The 20,444-nt window shown below is 23.9% G+C and overlaps 2 protein-coding genes and 1 pseudogene across 3 annotated transcripts; 2 read left to right on the forward strand and 1 right to left on the reverse strand.

Annotated features, from left to right (window-relative positions):
• Positions 1-676: 676 nt before the first annotated feature.
• LOC112602283 (poly [ADP-ribose] polymerase) lies at positions 677-11,994 on the forward strand. Its single transcript, XM_025350277.1, has 19 exons — positions 677-852; positions 947-1,124; positions 1,546-1,687; positions 2,750-2,889; positions 3,460-3,674; positions 3,754-3,952; positions 4,504-4,709; positions 4,788-4,883; positions 4,950-5,107; positions 6,822-6,973; positions 7,033-7,328; positions 7,396-7,594; positions 8,189-8,311; positions 10,345-10,560; positions 10,632-10,763; positions 10,864-11,082; positions 11,204-11,364; positions 11,428-11,607; positions 11,870-11,994. Exons 2-19 carry the CDS (start codon positions 1,008-1,010, stop codon positions 11,940-11,942), a joined length of 3,024 nt encoding a protein of 1,007 aa, XP_025206062.1. The 5' UTR covers positions 677-852; positions 947-1,007; the 3' UTR covers positions 11,943-11,994.
• An 894-nt stretch (positions 11,995-12,888) lies between these two features.
• On the forward strand, positions 12,889-13,650 carry LOC112602212 (annotated as a pseudogene).
• Positions 13,651-14,902: 1,252 nt separating this feature from the next.
• Positions 14,903-19,465, reverse strand: LOC112602302 (cytochrome c oxidase subunit 6B2-like). Of its 2 annotated transcripts, XM_025350310.1 has the most exons (3): positions 19,299-19,428; positions 17,127-17,218; positions 14,903-15,217 (listed from the first exon to the last, which is right to left on the reverse strand). In XM_025350310.1, the coding sequence occupies exons 2-3, from the start codon at positions 17,201-17,203 to the stop codon at positions 15,049-15,051; spliced, it is 246 nt and encodes an 81-aa protein (XP_025206095.1). In that variant the 5' UTR covers positions 17,204-17,218; positions 19,299-19,428; the 3' UTR covers positions 14,903-15,048. The 2 variants fall into 2 exon arrangements, with proteins under 2 accessions (XP_025206095.1, XP_025206094.1); XM_025350309.1 differs by lacking the exons at positions 14,903-15,217; positions 17,127-17,218 and adding an exon at positions 17,974-18,648 and having other exon boundaries at positions 19,299-19,465.
• Positions 19,466-20,444: the final 979 nt, after the last annotated feature.

Genomic DNA, 20,444 nt, shown 5'->3' on the forward strand with positions numbered 1-20,444 from the left:
AATAATGAAAAATAATATTTTTGCTCATAGTGAAAATTCAAAATATGATCAAAGTGCAAACCGCAAGGTACCCACGAATGCCATAGATTCGATATCCTTGACCTAACCTAATTTGTATGTTTATTATCAACATATAATATTATCATCAATTGTACGGGTAACGGGTCAAAATTTAATATTCTCTTTAATAAATATTTATTAGTTAGTAATTATTTATTTATTTTTAAATGTGTAAATTACCATCTACAATCCTGTCAAAGTTGCTTTTTACTGCTTCTTGAATTTCTTGAACTTCGGGTGGTGGTAGAACATAATTATAATCTAGAATTACTGTTTCCATTTTTTAATTGTATTAATTTTTGTATTAAAATGTTTTAAAAATATACAGTTATAAATATTATTAATAAATTTAAATTTTTTTGGCAATTTGCTGATAGTTGTAATTATTTTGTATAACACTTTTTGGTTTTCAACGTTGGTGTCACTGTCTACAGTTTGAGATATGAATTGCTTATCATTTTTCTGACAACTACCTTTCTCCGCAATTGAACAACTGTTCGTACTGGTTTGCTAAATTTGTACCCTCTACCCAGATAATAATGTTATTGTATTACTGATATTTTGCCTCCAATTTATTGTTTACTTATTATTTAGTATTTAGTATTTTCTAGTTTTATTTTTAATTATAGAAAAAATAGTACTATTATTATTTATTACTAAAGAGTAGAGGCAATTCACAAATTTGAAATTTCACAAGTTCACACTTGATCTTAGATCATGGGTCGATTGTAGTAATTGATAATTGTAGCTCCCATTATAAATTTCTTACTAACACATGACATGTGCTAAAATGTAAATAGTAATTTTCTTCACAAATTCGCAATCTTAAGCAACAATTTTCATGGTCAATATAAAGTTTCGTTTACATAATACTAATTTTTCGCAGATTTTTAATAACTTCACGACGACTAAAGAAAGATTGAATTTTCTAAACAAAAATTTTGACAATGGAATTCGAAGAAAGTCCATATCGTGTAGAATATGCTAAAAGTGGTAGATCAAAATGTAAAGGATGTAAAGAAGGTATTGAAAAGGATCATCTTAGACTTGCTGTTATGATACAAGTATGACAATATTAATACATCACTTATTTAAAAATAGAATTTAAGTAATTATTATTTAAATTGTGTTTTTTACTTTAATTTTGATTCTACGTTTCAAGTTAGCAATTTTGTTAACCCAAATTTTGCCATGTATGTATGTAAGACACATGTGGATATGGTATCTTCTATGTGGCACCATCACATTTATGTATTAAATTTATATAAATTAGTAACTGTACAATTAAAAGAATATTTTAAATTTTTAATACTAAAATTACATAACTTGTTTTTGATGACAAATTATAAAATATTTAAGAATCTTATTAATACTCAATATTTTAAGTTTTATAATAGCTATAAATTTTAATATTTTAACTTTTTAATTGAAAAGAGATATTATAATTCATATAATTTAAAGTTTTAATTATATTTATATTTTCAGTCTCCCATGTTTGATGGTAAACAGCCAAATTGGTACCATTTTAACTGTTTTTTTGCTAAACAGCGACCTAAAACAGTTGCTGATATTGGTAATTTTGATTCAATTAGATGGGAAGATCAAAAGAAAATCAAGACTAAATTAGGTAATATTAATTAAGATGTACTAGGTCTACAAATTTTTATTTTTATAGATTCAAAGTAAAGTGATAAATGTATTGATTTTATAATAGTATTTATTTATTTTATTATTTTTATTTTTTTTGTATACTATATATTTTAATTAGAGAGAGTTTCAGATAAAAAATTGAATCTAGTTAATATTTTAAGTTACTTTGTAATAAAAACTTTCAGCATTTTTCAAAAAAACTAAAAAAATTGGGAATTTTTATGCAGTTTTAGTTTTTAACAAAGCAATGTTGTTTTTTTTTTTTTATGTATAGGGGCGATGATAAAATTCTATTTTATTTCACAGTGAATGTAAATTATGTCTAGCTTCATTTTATTGCCACCGCCACCACCACTGTATTATAAGAAAACTTTAATTCAAAATAAATAATTGTAGATACTTAGTACATTCACCAATTATTTATTTGATCATTTTTGAAGTATGATGAAGTTTCAAAAATATTTTGACTGTTTTTAAGCTATTTTCAGACATTTGAAATTTATTTTATTTAACTTATGTTTATTGTATTTATACTCGCAATGATATTTTTAAATGTAATGTTTTTTGTGAGAATTAAGTTAGCTAGCTGTAAATATTAAAGTTGGAGTATGATGAGTAAAATAACTGTTTAATCTAAGTATGTCAGTGATTTTCAACTTTTTTTAAGTACTACACTTTTTGCTTTTTATTTAATTATCATAGTATGTCTTAGCTATAATCTACTTTTTTTTCAAATAAGATTCTTTGGTACTTAGCTCATTGTTTAATTTTTTTTTTTAAATTAGATAAACATAATAATTTAACACATCTATATATTTTTTTTACATGGATTGATTTATATTTTATCATATTATATCATATCTTAATTAGTTATAATTATTATGAAAAAAAAAACAATAAGACTCATGGCATAACGGTTAAAATTACTGATTTATGCACTACTTTTTTTTAAGGTATAATTTATAAATTAAATCAGGAAATAACAATAAATGCCATGTGTCAAAATTGTAGTATTTATGTTGAATTTAATTTATTTTAGAGTCTCTTATTGGAACTCCTGATCCTGTATCAACAAAAAAGAAATCAACAGGAAAAAAAAAAGAGAATGCAAACTTTAATGTGGAATATGCAAAATCTGGACGAGCTGTTTGTTGTGGATGTCAAGATAAAATTATTAAAGTACTTGAGAATATTTAATATTATTAAGTATTCAATTCTAAGTATAATAAATTATAAATTTAAAATTAAATACTTATACTTAAATTCTAAGTATAAGTATTTTAAGTATAATAGATTTCAAAAAATAGAATTGGATACTTTCTACTTTTAAAATTTTAATGTTGACAGAAAAATTTATCATTGCATTATAATTCTTAAATTTCATTATGTTGAACATTAGTATGCATTTTTTTTCATTTTAATTATATAATTTATCAAACAATAATTTTTCAATTACTAAACTTTAATAATATCTTGAATTAACTGTTATATAAAAATAAATAAATTATATTTCTGTATATAAAAGAAACTTTGGTTTACAATTAAGAAAAATGTTATAATACATAATAAAACCTTTAATAAACCTATATGAAAAAAAATTTATTATAAGAATTTGACCGTAGAGAAATTACTTATGTCAACTAATATAATAAATAAAATAAAATAATACGATTTCAATAATATTAGTGGAATTCATTTTTAATTTTTAACTTAATTACTACTGTATTCATTAATTTTGTATTTTTCTAGGAGGATATTCGTATAGGTAAAATGGATTATGATAGTGATGAAGGACGACGTTTTGGTGGTATAAATAGATGGCACCATTTAGAATGTTTTGTTAAACTTAGGCAAGAATTAGGATTTTTGGATCTTGCTTCCTCTTTATCTGGCTATCTTAGTTTAAAAGAAATAGATAGGACTAACCTTAAAAATCTGTTGCCTAGGATGACAACTGCTACTGTGTGAGTATATTTCTGATTAATTCATATTTATTTATAATATATCTTATAGTTGTTTATTTGTTTTGTTATTGTTGTGAAGTGCTGATAATTTAGACGAAACTGATGGACCCAGTTCTTGTAAAAAAGTCAAGTCTAATAGTCATTCAGAGTCGGAAATAAAAAAACAAAATAAATTGATTTTCAAATACAGAGATTATTTAAAGTCATGTCCCGTTAAAATATGTAAAGAACTCTTAGAATACAATAAACAAGAAATACCAGAGTCAAATCTTGGAGCGGTATGTTATTCAAATTTTTAATTTCAATACAATGAAATGTATATTTGGTGTTTAATATTTCATATTATATTGATCATATTATTTTTTATTTTATGTTATATTACTTTTTTTTAATAGTTATTTTTGAAACTCTTATAAAGAATATAACATTAGTTATGCTTGAAAAACTTTTATTTTGTATATTATTGACTGTGACTAAATAGCCATATAGACTAGGTAGCAGTTCCAATGTGAATTGTTACTTGTTCAAACCAGGTTACAGGCTACACCTCTTTTTGGGCAGGTAACTGTCTAGAGAGACTGTCAGTCTCTTTATCAGGCTTGGCTTAAATAAAAATTTTGCAAACAAGAAAATAAATTAGGCAAATGCTATATTTGAATTTACAGTATAAAAAAAAAATTCTGAACTTTAAACTTTATTTTTAGTTTTAATTGCATTCTATTAAGTACATTGGCTTTATGTTTATTTATTAATATATATATATATTGATGGAAAATTGATAATAACTTAAAATGTTGTTGTTATTTATCCATTTTGGAATTTTTTTTAGATCTATGATAGATTATCAGATTTAATGGCTTTTGGTACTTTACTTCCTTGTGATGAATGTGGAGGTCAATTGGTTTTTAAAAGTGGTATTGGATATCAATGTTTAGGATATAAAAATGAATGGTTAAAATGTGAAAAAGTTCTGGTAAAACCATCTCGTGCAGAATTCAAAGTTCCTATTCATATTCTAGAAAGTGATGATTTTCTGTAAGATAAATATAACATGTTTGATTTAATTCATTATTTACTTTTTTATTTCAATATGTAATTAAAATTTTTTTTTAGGAAGAAGTATAAATGCAAAATACAGAATCGTTTATTTGAAATATCTGATAGAACTTCTATGAAGCAATCATCTACAATACAAAACGAAAAGGGCTTGTAAGTTAAAATGAACTATTTCATTATAATAAAATTGTATGTGTTTGTAATAAATTTTTATTTCAGAGTTAAAGTAACACGTATTCTGCCATTAAAAAATATGGAGTTTACGACTTTATTAAAAGGCTTAGAACTCAAACAATTAAAACTTAAAGTAGCTAAATTTGGTGGTACAATAGTTTCACATTGTACTAATAATATTGCTGCTGTTTTTGCAAACCCAGGTATAATGCATTCTTATTATAATACAAAATATTCTAATTTCTTTATCTTCCATTCTTTTATATTCTAAAGAACTAGTAGAAAAGTACTAATTTGATAAATTATAGTCAATTTCAATATATTTTATAGTTTAAAATTAAATAATGAGTATTCAGTAGAAATAATACAATTTATTGAGTTATTTAAAGTAATGTAACATTATTAAATGTATTAGGCATTTTAGATTCTGATTAAATCAATTAATGTATTGATTTACAATGATTTGTGTTTTAATTTTAATTTTATCTTTTTTTTTGTTCAATACAATATTTGAGAGGTTAGGTTAGGAATAAAGTAAAAAATGTTCATTATTTTTTATAAAAAAAAAATAAAATACCACGAAGACTTAAGGGCTAATTTAATTTTTGACATGATTGATTTTATTGTTTGGTATAACACAAAAATGAATTACAGTAGACTCTTGAAATTTTTATTTAATTTTCTTATCATTATTTTTTTTTCTACAATATATTACTATCAACAATATATTTTTATTGGTGTTAAAAGTTAATAGTTTAGTAAAATTAGCCAAAATCTCAAAAATAAACAAATTATATTATATTTAGAAATTCATAAAAATTGTATTTTTTACTTAAAAGTTTGAACATTTAATACAAGATTCTTTTTAAATTTTTCAACCTTAAAAAAAAAATTCTACTGGAAGGCCAAATTTATTTTTTATGAACATTTGAAGTTCAAATTTTTTAAGCATTGGATTTACATTTGTTAAATAATTATTTCATCTCAAACAATTTTTAATATTTTATTGCATTTCAAAAGACAGTAACAGTCTATACTTGAAATTTTCACTAAATAATTAAATTATTATTTTCTATGTACGATAACATTTTCAAAATATTTTAACTTTCTTTAAGCTATTTATAGGTATGAGAAATTTTCAAATTTTTCCAATCTTATTTTTCTAGAAATGTTTAAAATTATTTTCTAGGTAAAAATTCTAAAAAATTGAATATACCTAAGTTGTTTTTAAAATCTGTATAAAAATATCAAAAGTACATTGGGTATAGTCTAAATTTGGACATAAACAATAAATAATATGTTAATTATTATGTTGTAATTTTAAAACATCATTTGTTGGAACTTGAAATTTTGATGTTAATTATTATAAATTTTACTGTATGCAATGAAATTATTTATTTTAAGATGTTATCTAATATACATATCATGAACCTATTTTTACCATTGTTTGATATATACTATAAATTAATATTTTTATTATAATCAAATACTAATCATAAATAAATGCAATATTTTCTGAAAATTCTCATAAAATTATATCATTAAATAATATAGGCTAATAGAATGTTTCCTCTCAGAATGTTTTTCGTTTACAATGATATATGATTAAATTTTAATTTAACCTACTATAATAGTCACCTACTTAATACTTTTATTTTGTCTCAAAGTAAAATACACCAGTTCTGCACACTTATCCTCTTCTACCAAGCACTACTTATGCTATTATGAGAGAGATGTGTGCGGTTGAACAGAAACTGATCGCTGCTTGGTGTATTTTACTTTGAGACAGTGTAATGTATAGCCGAGTGTTACCACTCGTCTACTTTTTTTAATTTTTTAGTTAATAGTTGTTAGAAAAAATTTTTTAAGATTAATTTATATTGTTTTTAAATAAGACTATATTTCTGTTTCAAATAGACAGCATAATAAAAAGGGGTATGAAGATAAAAGAAGCTGAAAGTTTAGAAATTGAAGTTGTTGAACCTACTACATTTTTTGATGCTATTGATAAAGGTGGCAATGCAATTGAATTGATAGTTAAACAAAACTTTGCACCATGGGGAGGAAAAGTAATAACTGTTATTACATTATATTTTATAATAAAATGTAAATAATCATTTTAATTTAGGCCAAAGAAAGAATAGAAAAAAGGCAAAATGAATTGGAATTAGATTATAAAAATAAAAGCAATTTAAAGAGTAAAGTATCAGGAAAAAGTATGTATGAGAAAAGTGTCCCAACAAGTGTGAAGTTAACTTTGAAAGGAGGCATTGCTGTTGAACCACAGTCTGCACTTGAACACAAAGCTCATGTCTATAAGCAAAACAATGAAGTTTGGAATGCAAATTTATGTTTGTCTGATGTACTGACTGGTAAAAATTCATATTATAAATTGCAATTATTAGAGTCTGACAATAATAACAGGTATTCTATACATTTTAAATAAATGTAATTACTTATACATGTTTATTACTTATATTTTTTTGCACAGGTATTGGGTATTCCGTTCTTGGGGAAGAATTGGTACCACCATAGGTGGTTTTAAGACAGAAGAGTATAAATCGTTACAAGAGGCCAAACAAAGTTTTGAATTATATTATGAAGATCAGACTGGGAATACATGGAGAAATAGACATAATTTTGTAAAAATGCCGGGTAAAAAAGTTCCAGTTGAAACTGATTATGGACAGGTATTTTTTTCTTTTTTAAAGCTCAATTTAGACTATTCTAACTTTAAATTATGATCACTATCAATCCCTACCAGTAACCATCACTCTTCCATTGTCCACTTCTAGTGATCATAGTATATTAATATTTTTCTTGATTCTATCCAGCATACTTAAGATAATTTAGTGTACACTTTGTAACTTCCTCAATTAATCTTCTTTGTGTTTGCCAAACATTATTTCTCTAGCTCTATCTCTTTTTTTTTCAATGTTACAGTTCCATTGGTAAAAATTTGCTAGCATATTTATTAATAATTCTCCAATCCTTTCATATTATGATACTCCTCAAGGCTAATCACCTTACAAGTGTTATTAAATAATATATAAGTATGTGTGAGTTGTTCATTGGTATATATATATATTATTAAGATTTTAAAATTTTTTTTAATTTAATTTTTTTAATATCACAACAAATATATTTAAATATAAACTGTACTAACATGTTATTTTGTGTTATGATTTATCACTTTTTTGCATAAACATGTATTAGAATATAAAAATAATATTGAAAACTTACATATTTATACTTGTTGTAATGATTATTAATTTGTATTTTAGGATGAAGCCAAAGCTCTTGATTCTATTAGTAATATACCATCTAAGTTATCTGAGACAGTACAAAGACTGATACGTTTACTTTTTGATGTAGAATCTATGAAGAAAGTTATGTATGAATTTGAGGTGAGTTATCTTAATTAATTTATCTGGAGAATTTAAAACTGTTTCCAAAACAAATTATTGGATTATGATTATCAATAACTATTTCTCTACAAGTTAAATTTAATGTTCATTATTAATCATTTAAAAGTTATTAGTACATATTTTGGTTACATGTCAGTGGTTAAAACTGTTTTCAACATTTTAATGTTTTTATTTTCCATTTATTTCTCAAGAATTTTTTTTTAAATTTTCTTTATGATTATCTTTTAAATTAAACAGTTTAGAATATTTCTGTTACTTAACACAAAATTAGAAGATTGGTAAATATTTATGTGTTGTATACTCATAAAAAAAATCATAGATTACAGGAATTAATATGCCATGTTATGTTTGTGTTAAGCTAGGAGTAGTGTTAGAATTTGCAGTACTGTTTTATATGAATTGCAGTTAATAATGAGCTGCAGGACATTCTATCGTTGGATAGTATGTATAAAAAGTTTAAAATAATATAGTTAGGTTAACTTAAATTGCAAAAAATAATATAAACATAGTTAAAAATTAAGTTAAATTATAAATTAATCAAGTGGGTACCTTTCTGTTTGTACATAAAGCGTTGAGTAGCTTACTATTATGGCCTATGGGTGTGTTAAATTTGTAAATTCAATGTGATAATATCATATACGAAAAATGATTCTGAACGAAGGCTGTCTATCAGCCTATATCACTAATTATATTTCATAGTATATTTTTCTGATATAGCTATTAAAGTCATTTATTTTATTTATACAATTTTATGTTAAATTATATAATATTTAATATTGTACATACCATAGAATGATAAAAATAGGTTAATGTATATAACAGGTATGTATTTTAGATAACATCTTAAAATAAATCAATAATGTCATATTTAAAATTTAAAATAATTTACATCATTATTTATTGTTTAAGTAAGTAATTCTGTCCAAAATTAAACTTAAAATGTCTATAAAAAATAATATATTTTTTAGATATAATGATTTTAGTACGGACTACTACTTATTAAGAACTTTTTATTATATATTTAAAACTTGCATATAAAAAAAAAATAAAAAAATAGTTTGCTAGTTTTTGTTATTTAGACATATTTCTTTGAAATTCTAACTTCAAAAGCATACAAATAAATTGTTTGTATTTTTGATATTTTTATACAGATATAAGAAAACTTATGTGGGATCTCATATTACATTTTCTAGGACTCTAACCTAGCAAAGAATTTCATGTAAAAATTGAAAATTTCATTATAAATAGACAATATTTAATTTTAATTTTATGAAATATCTAAGATCTACAGTTATTTTTTTTTTTGAGATACACCAAAGAAACTAAATGAATTTTATTAATTAATGTAATAATTTGTTTAAAAATGTCCATGTTTCTTTTATTTTATTTTGTTTTTTTTTCCTGATTATATTAAATGGAAATTTCATTTTTTGATTTTTACCTCCTCAAAGTTCCAACTAGATCCAATTGCTACCAAAAACTATCTCCTTTAAAAATTAAAGCATTTTATCAACTCCTTATCGTATTTACAGGCATAAAATAAAAAAACAAACTTTTTTTTTTTTTTGTAAAATGTATACAAATGTTGAACAATGTTCATTGCTTCTTATAGACTCTAAAATGAAAAATAATAGTAAATTTAATTAAAATAAATAAATATATATATATTAAATATATGTGCTGGACTTTTTATTTTTAGTATTCAGACATATAAAATATTATTAATAAAACAATTATTTTTAGGAATGTATTTTGGTCATAAAATCTGGTTTAAAAATATAAAAAAAATTTGAAATTATTTAGATAATTATTTTTATTATTGTTAGCCAATAGTCAAAAACTGTTTCTAGCTTAACATTAATATAGCAATTATTGGTTGTTACTTGTTGATTTTATAATTATTGGTTTTTTTTTTTTGCTGGTATGTTTTTGTTGCAAACTAGATTAGCACTGATTATTGGATTTAGCATACAAATTAATATTTGCATTTAACCAATTATTATATGTTTTAGTTGGATTTACAAAAAATGCCATTAGGAAAATTGAGCCGCAATCAATTGCAACAAGCATACACCACATTGAATGAATTAAATAATTTTATAGATTTGTGTGATGAGAAAAAAAAAAGAGACAATGTGATCATTGCTACCAACAAGTTTTATACTTTGATACCACATGACTTTGGTATTAAAACGCCTCAGCTTATTGATTCAAAAGAAATTATTAATGTATGTAATATAGTGTTAATGAAATAATAAATTGAAGGTAGAAATACTGAATTTACATTATATTTTTGTAGGCAAAGTTAGAAATGATAGGAAGTTTGATGGAAATCCAAATTGCATACAGCATGATGGACAACAAAACTTCTGAAGACTCTGTTTTACACCCTCTTGATACTCATTATTTGAAATTAAACTGTGCTATTGATGTAAGTTATAAATTATCAGTTATTATCTCCAATTATTATTGAAGTAAATTCAAATGTATTAAATTTGTGTAAATGTTAATATTTTTATTACATTCTTCAGGTATTAGATTCGAACATGAATGAATTCAACATAATTCAACAGTTCATAATGAATACTCATGCTGAAACTCATAGTTCTTATTCTTTAAGTATCAAAGATGTGTTTAAAGTAGCAAGATCTGGAGAAGAAAAACGATTTAAGCCATTTAAAAAACTGCACAATCGTAAACTATTGTGGCATGGTTCACGAATTACTAATTTTGCAGCTATACTTTCACAAGTATATTACTTTTTATTAAAGTATATTGAACATAGTATAGAAATATATTATATGTTTAATTTACAAATTATTTATTATTTATCTTAAATTATATTTAAAAAAATTATAATTTTTTTTTTAGGGTCTACGCATTGCTCCTAAAGAAGCTCCAGTTACTGGTTACATGTTTGGTAAAGGTATATATTTTGCTGACATGGTGTCAAAATCAGCCAATTATTGTATGGCATCTCATGGCAATAATACTGGTTTATTATTATTATGTGAAGTTGCATTGGGTAATATGTAAGTATTAATTATTTAGTGTGTTTTACAATTTAATTAACTATGTTATATTATTCATTTTAGGGTTGAGTACAAAGCATCTGAATACATTGAAAAATTACCGCCTGGAAAGCACAGCTGTATGGGAATTGGTAGAACACAGCCTGATCCTGCTCAATCATTATTCATTGAAGATAAGATTGAGGTTCCCCTCGGCAAACCGATTGCTTCCAATATCAATGATACTTCATTGTTATACAACGAGTATCCTTTTTTTTTTACACTTAAATTAAATTTTTCTTATTTTATAGATTTGTGTATTGTTTAAATGCACAATTAACGTGAAAATACTCTATAACACACATTATAGATGAGTTAGAATTACCTATTATCATGATTTATTTTCCCATGTATATTGTTTAATATTTGTGGAAGAGTTTCAGGTAGAATTAAACAGAGGTTTAACTATATTATAGGTTTATTTCAATAATAATTTGGTTTATTTCTTTAACTACATCTTTATCAGATTTATTGTCTATGATATTTCACAGGTTAAACTTCGTTACTTGGTCAAAGTGGATTTCAATTTTAATTACTAGAAGATATAACAACATAAAATAAGAATCTATGTTAAATTACCTCATTATTAATTATTATCATTACTATTTTTTTTCTACTTAAAAGTAACATTTTTTTTTTTAATAATTATAATTATACTGATATATGTTAAAAGTTCATTTTTATTTTGTATTTCTGAAGCTTATGAAATAAATATCAAATTTCAAAATAAAAATTGATTTACTCGGTTAATGAATCTTAGACTATCCTGATCTGTCAATAATAAACATGTATTATAATTTATAGCTTCATGAAATTAAATTTATTAACAATTTTTAGTTAGATAAATAAATAAACTGAAGAATTTTTTTTCAAATCTTAGTAACTAGTTTAACCAGCAAGAATCTATATATTAACCTTTTTAATGAGTTGAATAAAAAATGATGTTTAGATTGTTAAGCACTTGTGCGCTTGGAAAAAAATGTGTCTACATCGCATGTTTACTTAATAAAATATTTATTTTAGATTGCTCACGCAAAAAGTAAAAAAAAAAAAACTTATGTAATTACTTCTCTTAGTCATTAGTGTGCCTGTACTGATGTCCTACCATCATGGAAATGCTATAGCTACACATCATTTCCGCTACTCAGAATTGGAAGTACTGATTTTTATTAAATTATTTATAAGCCCAATCAGAATTCAATTGCCTTTTTTGTCATAGATTTTTAATATCCACTGTAGTATAATAAATGATATGTTTTTAAGAAGGCTTTAGACTTTAGAGATTTTAGTAATTCATTACTTTTGCAAAAAAAAGCATATGATAGAATTATTGTGCTATATAGTTTTACCTTAGGTACTCTTAAAATTTAAAAACTAACCATTTAAATCTATTTTACACATTTGTATAGTTGTCTTATTCTCATAACTGAAATGACACGAATAATAATATACAGATATATTCATATACTACTGCATTACTGAAAAATGAAAGCCGATATGTTTGAAGATGTTGTAAAGGTGGGTACCGCTTGCTGTATAGTAGATGTTGACTGGATCAGTGAATATTTTTATCAATTATCATTAGGCGAAAAATAAAGACAGTGTACGAAAAAGTATGGGTATTTAGCCTTTATCGCAATTTACCGTCGTTACGACATAATATGTATAATTTATATATCATTACCATCTTTGCCACATGAAAATTTAATTGATTTGCATTATGTATATTATGATGACCCCGAAGATCGTTCGTTAAAATATTATACTCATGATACTAGCGTTGGCATGCGTTCCTTTAACTGAAGTATCTCGCATTTTCTCTCTTGAAAAATGATGCGCCTGAAGCTCTATCACCAGTTATTGAATATTTTGAAAACAATTATGTTCTTGTATTAATAGCTCGAGGAAGAAGACGAGATATTCTTTCACGTTATCCATCAGAACCAAGCAGCTTTGACTGATTCGCATAAGACTAACAACGTAAGAGAGGGATGGTTAAATCGCTTCCAGCTCGTCATTGGAAAACATCATCCTGACCTTTATTCTACTCTCGGCGAGTTCCAAAAAGAACAAGCTGATGTAGAGATAATGATCTCAGAGCTGAGTCTAGGGTGAAAAGTGAGAACTCAGCCAAAAAGAAAATGGCGAGACTTTCAGATGCGAATTATGGCCATTACTGCTGATTTTGATTATTTATACCAAGAATTAGAATTTCTGAAGGCAATCGCGCATAATATTGTTTTGTGAAATTATTTTGTATTTTTTTATTTTTATTATTGGTCAATTTATATATATCACTAAAGTATTACTTTAATTAATTTTTATATTTTATACGTATTATAATTTATCGATTTTAAAATATTCAATTATTACATTACCGAAATTATTATTAATTATTAATTTTTATATGTATTTTAATTTTTCGGATAAAATACCATTCGGGAAAAAGGTGTTCGAAAAAAAAGATTTCGGGTTTTCGGACTTTTGGGAAAAAATTCATTCAGGAATTTCGATTCGGGCAAAATATCGGTAACTGTTTTTGATATTGCCATATTAAACATTTTTCTATTAGGTAGTTTAAAATATAATACAGTTTAATAAAATTATACTTAATAGAAGAAGTATATTTTTTCTATTTATTTTGAATATAGTATTAAGATAAATAAAGAAAATCGGTTGAAGACCTGCAAAATTGTTTACCCCTAAATATTTGCCTTGTTTGTAATTTATATTTGAGACTACTGATTTAAACTTCTTGAATTTTCTAATCAACCAAGTATTTTTGATTTTATAAGTGTTAACTAAATGCCTTTTATATATAATAGCCATTTTCTGACACTGCTATTTTAATTTATAAGTTACGATCCGTCCAAGATCCCAATATGTTTAAAAATTGTGGAATTGTATATACGTTAATTAAATATGAACAGAATAGTATCTATATTCCCGATTATCTAGAATAATTTAAAAATCTATTGTTTACACTGAAATATTCTGAATTCTTAGATACTTCTTGACAAAATTGGTCATATTAATATACATTCTTTTTCATAAATTACTAGTTGTTGTTAAATTTTACAATTATACAGAATAATATTAGACTGAATGATAAAATATAGTTGAATATAAAAAATTATTTTATTATCTGTAACTAATAACTACCATATGTAAAAACAAAAAATACTCATTTTTTATAAGCCAAAATAAAATTAATTTGTAAGCTATCGTAGAATGACCTAATTTGGATTGTAAAACAATAAACCCTCCATGAGTCTCAAGTGCAAAGAAACAAAGATTTATTTATTTTTATACACGAGGATTTATTGTTACATCATTGTGTAAACATCAGCTGTACATTTGATTTGAGTGATTGTATAGATTATCATTTATCACCTAAATAAAAATATTAGTTATTAAATATTAATACAAGAAAATAAACGTATTAATGTTTTATTTTTTGTATTTATTATCACTAATTAATTTAATAAAAAAAAAAAAATTTGTAAAACAATGAATATTTATTGTATGCCTAACTGTTCACATAATTAGTAACATAAAACTTTAGACAAGAAAATATGTCACACATAAGTAATACATTTGTAAAGAACACTAGTGTTTATCAAGTATTTTTATTAATTCAAGAAATTAAATATTGCCAGGGAATCGATTTTCTTCGATTTGAGTGTTCCATTTATCAATCCATGCATTTGGGCATATGGACTTGGAAACACGTTTGTAATACTGGCATGCATCAAATTCTTCACCTCTTATTTTTTTGCAACGTTGATAATCTAAAAAGCTTTGATAACAGTACCTAGAACATAAAAAAAAAATATTAATACATACTAACATAGTATGTTTTTCTGTGCATAAGGCAAGTATTTTCAAATTATAACTATTCATGATTTTGAATTTTGAGCACTTGATTTTATTTTATGATTATTGTTATTTTATGCCTTAATCATTATTTTTATCCAGTATTCAAATTAAAAATGTGCTATTTTCATTATTTAAAATCCATTTCTCAATAGAACTTTGGATTAAAACAGTGCGTTTCAATGGGGTTTTTAACACATACTTCTAGATATTTTATCTAGTGTTGTCATAGGTGATTAATTGGGGGGGGGATTAGTATGTAAGCCCCTTCCCTGAGAATTCATTCTTGATCATGTATCTCAATACATTAATACATTAAATAATTTCATAAGTTTTAAACATTTATAAATGTATCAAAAAAAATGTGATTTGAAATTTTAATCTATTTTAAATTATTACCATTTGCTAGAATAAAAATCAGCCTAAAGCAAAATTATTTTTTTTATCATTACTTAGTTTAAAATAGTTTTCGTTTTAGAAATATTTTATAAGTTATTAAGACGTAAGTACTTATGTTACACATTATGTATATTATAAATGATATAATGCAGTTATAAAATTTCATGGAAGGAATTTGCACTTTGGTCTTCATTTAAGTGTCCGTGTAGGTTATATAATATATTAAAATTGTATAATAAAATATTTTAAATGTATAAATTATATTAACATTTGGTATAATATAAATGACTGATACATAAATTAACCCAGGACTTAATTTGAAATATTTTTAAAAAAGATATTGACCATGATTTGTCTACCGATAACTGACAACTATAATGTTATCAACAAGTTATAGAATAGAATGAAACAAATATTATACCTATTAAAAAATACACTTTAATATAACATTTTAAAAATTTTTATATGTAAAGAAAATAATAATATACATAATAACATAATGTACAGATTGAAAAAAAAGTTTCAAATATTGCAGTTTTTTAAATTATAACAAAATAATTAAGACTGAAATTTGTGATCTTAATTTTAAATATTTCATTTCATAAAATATGAACTTAAATGCTTAAAAGTTATAAATATAACCATACTCGTGTATTTTTGAGGTTATAAAATTACCCTAGTAATTGTTCAAAAAAGTTACTATACTGTGTGACTATACTCAATGACAAGTTACAATTGAAACCTATTACTTATACAGCAGATTAAGTTTTCCAGTTCATAGTAACAAAAGATGAAATGAGAGAATATATATTTTAAATATTAAAGATGATGGAAAGCATGAGTCATTTATTAAAAGTAGAAACCGGTAGTGATGAATTTTGAAAATTAAGCACGATAAAAACTTAATTGAAAGTAACTTGTTACAAGAATGTTTAGAAAACCTTTTGACCATATTTATAGAACAGAGACTAGCATACAAAGTATACTTTGAAAAAGTTCTTTTGAAATTTATATTATTATTTTAAAAAATTTAAAAAGTAATAAAGAAATATAACAGTTTTAGTTCAAAAGAAAACATTATTTTAATATTACTGATTCAAAAATTTGGACAAAAAAAGTATCAATATTTTACTTAAAATATTTCCTGGCCCTTTCTGCCAAGAGGGTTTAGTATCGTCTATGATTGCTGAAAACTATTTATTATAACAAATGATGAATCGTAAAGGATAAGCTTTAACTTTATGTTATAAATAATAAATGTTAAAATTATTTATTTATTTACATTTAGGATGTCATATTAAAACTATAAAAAGGTAAAAAAGATATGCTTAATCTAAAATATGTCTATATTAGTCTTGTTAATTTGACAGTGAAAATAATACTAACAAAAAAAAAAAACTTAAATAATATCAAATTTCTAAATTATAGAATATTATTTAAAATATTACTTGGTTTGATTGGTATTTGGGAAACGAGGATCCCATGGTGCAGTTTCAAGTTTGATTCCATCTACTTCAAGAACCATTTTGGTTTGAATATGCTAAAAAAATAAAAATTAAGAAATATTTATTTTGAAGAGATAAATATTTAATAAGTTATATTTTTCTGGTTGGAATAATATAATTTGAATTTAATAAAAAAAATAAAAGAATTAAACAAATTAATGTAAGTAAATAATGCTAAAAATGAATTATAAATTAATTTTAAAAAATCAGATCTATAAAATGATGTTAATATGGTTTTAAAATTATAATTTACCTTAAATTTGTTTTTTATTAATATTTTAAGTATAATTTTATGATTTAAAATGAGTTGTGTACACTTAAATGTTAAGTTTGTTATTTAAATTATTAGTACTCCATTATTTTCAATTTTCCCATTAAGTAAATATTAATTAATAATTTTAGCTACCTAGGTACATAAATTTAAGGATACAGTGAAACCTTGTTCACATTTAACCCTTAAAAGCTCATCATTTTTGCTGCTAAAGTTTTGTTATATTTTATAACACTAAAAGTATATCATGACAAAAATTAGGAGTATTCGCTATTTATTTTATAACTGGTAATAAATCCAATAGTATTGAATTTTTACACAAAAACTAGAGTGTATTATATTAATTCAAAATTAATATAAACTTAAAATATAATACCAGCATAGTTTATTACATATCTAAAATATAAATTATTAATTATGTATATACTTAAATATAAAATAAAACTATAAATAGTAAAAATATCAAATGCATATACATTTAATAACTTAAAAATAAAAATTCTAGTTTAATTATTATGTTGTACAATTATATAATTTTATAACTTATTAAAAAAAGTAACAATCAAAGCAATTCTGTTAAAAACTGTTTAACAACTTTGGTAAGTAATTATTTCTGATTAAACATAGACATATCATTAATTTGTATTTTATTGCAAAAGTATGGTATTTATTTACAAATATATTATATACAGCAGGATTTTATTACTAGTTATTTTACAAGAGGTCTAGTTTTATTATCCTGTTCTCCCACTGTTTCTTGGTAACGTTTAACTTCATCTAAATACAATGACCAAGCGTCCGTAGGTTTAGATAATTTTTTTTCATCGTCCGGTTTAATCTTTTTAACCACACCTGTTTTTAACGCTTTATTTTTACGTTTGCCAATTATTGGCATTGTTTTAAGAGTTTCAGATCGTTTTTCAGAGGCAACTGCCGAAGTAGTAGAAGTAGTAGTAGTAGTAGTAGAACAATTAGAAGCAGCAGAAGGAGTAGATGAAGTTTGAGATACTTGTAGATCAAGTATTGGTAGTTCTGCTAATTTGGCTTTTTGCTGCTGTTGTTGTTGTTGTTGTTGTAAACGTTGATATATTTCTAGGAATGAGCCATCATTTTTAAATGCATTTTGGGCTTGTTGATTGTTATAGCTTGCCATGATTGTGAACACACTTTGTAATCAGCTTTTTCACTCAACACCTATAATCAAGAAACTCTCGCACATCACATTACGGTTCCAAAATCTTAAATTTTACTACAGCCAAAGGGAAGCCAAAATCCCCAGTTTTAAAAAATGTTAACATCTCCAGCTTATGGTTAACAAATAAATATAAACACATGGTAACAATTTCATATTTACATAGGTACTTAAAAATTACATGAAATATTAGAATAGAACACCACTAGGTGTGTTTACTGTAATAGTTAATATTTGTTCTTATCAATGGTTGATATGACATAATAATAATGGACAAATTTCAAAACCACAGATACAACATAAATATTATTATACATCTCATATACATTAAATTGTACCTATAATAAGTCAAATTTATCTCAAACTGTGATGACCTTTGAAGGTCTTCTAGATTTACAACCTCGAGACATATTGGTTAAGCTATAGAATTTAGTTGGTTATAATAATCATTATGTAAAACTTGAATACTGTAATTTGTATAGAATTATTTAAGTGGTGGGTTTATAAAATATAACGTATAAAGATTAGGAAAAAATTGCGTTTTTAGATGTAGGTATAGCGTACATCCTACACAAACCAAACGCACATAAAATAATACATTTATACTTATATACGCTATAACCTTATTAAGATATAATATATAATTAATTACCTGAAGAATAGTATTGATAATTTTATTGAGTATTTGTAGACAAACTCAACTATTTTCGAGTCGGACAGTATGAAAAGTTCACAAATTACGATCACAGAATGAAGCAGTGAAAAAAAAAATGATAGTGTAAAAAAAAAAAGAAAAAATCAATCTGCTGAGTTCAAGAACAAAATGGTTAACTGGAAGTGAAAATGTAAACAGTGCTGCCAAAATAACGATTCTCAAATTATCGTGAAACAACAAAATAATATAATTTTGAATTTTCGAATCAATAATTGAAAGTTAAAAATGAAAACAATTTAGAATATTGTATTAAAAACTTTAATGCACTATTGTAAAAATACCAAATGTTTATTAACTGATATCATAGGGCTGAGATTTTAATGCTCTAAAAAATCTTAAAAAATTCATTTAAATTATATTTTTTATTATAGCTTAAAAATTGAAAAAAAAATTTAAAATTATACTATTCAGTAGTCATTTTTTTTTTAATAGTATTGTTAGTTGTTACTTGTTTAGTTCTGTAATACTTTTGTTGACTGTTTTCTTAATCATTCATTCTAAAATAATAATTAAAAAAAAAGAAATTGTTATCAACGATAACGTCATTAACGTAATATTTATTTATTTATTTATTTATTATAATCAACGCCAGACGGCTTTTACAAAATAACAGACAGGAAGTACATAGATAACAGTATACAAATCATATACAATATATATAAGATGCGTAAATTATACCAACTTAATATAAGAGAGAAGAAAAAGAATTAGTTAGTATGTAAAACAAAAAAATAACGTGGTGTAAGTTATGTGAAAAAAAAAAAAAATGTGAGCCTTCGTACATATCTCGTATTTCGTACGTATATCGTGTTATAGTATTATTTGTTCCGTTGGTAGTTTGCTGAAAGTTTTTTATTGTTAATCGTAAAAATTTTTGTTCATTTTAAGAGTAAATTGTGAAAAATGCTCTGAAATCTAAGAAAATGCACTAAAATCGTCAAAAATTGCAAAAAAATGTTACTTTAAAATAACTAGGATCGCCCAAAACATATTTTATACTTACGGGTCAACGTTATAAAACACCAGAGAAAAAGTTGTCTTTGTATTAAAATTCCAGCCCTTCTAAAAACTATTAAATTATTC

This window comes from Melanaphis sacchari, unplaced genomic scaffold, assembly GCF_002803265.2.
Source record: "Melanaphis sacchari strain LSU unplaced genomic scaffold, SCAv2.0 Contig85_pilon_pilon, whole genome shotgun sequence".
NCBI lineage: Eukaryota > Metazoa > Arthropoda > Insecta > Hemiptera > Aphididae > Melanaphis > Melanaphis sacchari.

Bases quoted from the DNA above. Each gene is read 5' to 3' on its own strand.
- LOC112602283 (XM_025350277.1), top strand. From the start codon at position 1,008: ATGGAATTCGAAGAAAGTCCATATCGTGTAGAATATGCTAAAAGTGGT. The intron at 8,312-10,344 runs GTGAGTTATCTT...TATATGTTTTAG, and splicing joins AAGTTATGTATGAATTTGAG to TTGGATTTACAAAAAATGCC. The intron at 10,561-10,631 runs GTATGTAATATA...ATATTTTTGTAG, and splicing joins ATTCAAAAGAAATTATTAAT to GCAAAGTTAGAAATGATAGG.
- LOC112602302 (XM_025350309.1), bottom strand. From the start codon at position 18,607: ATGGCAAGCTATAACAATCAACAAGCCCAAAATGCATTTAAAAATGAT.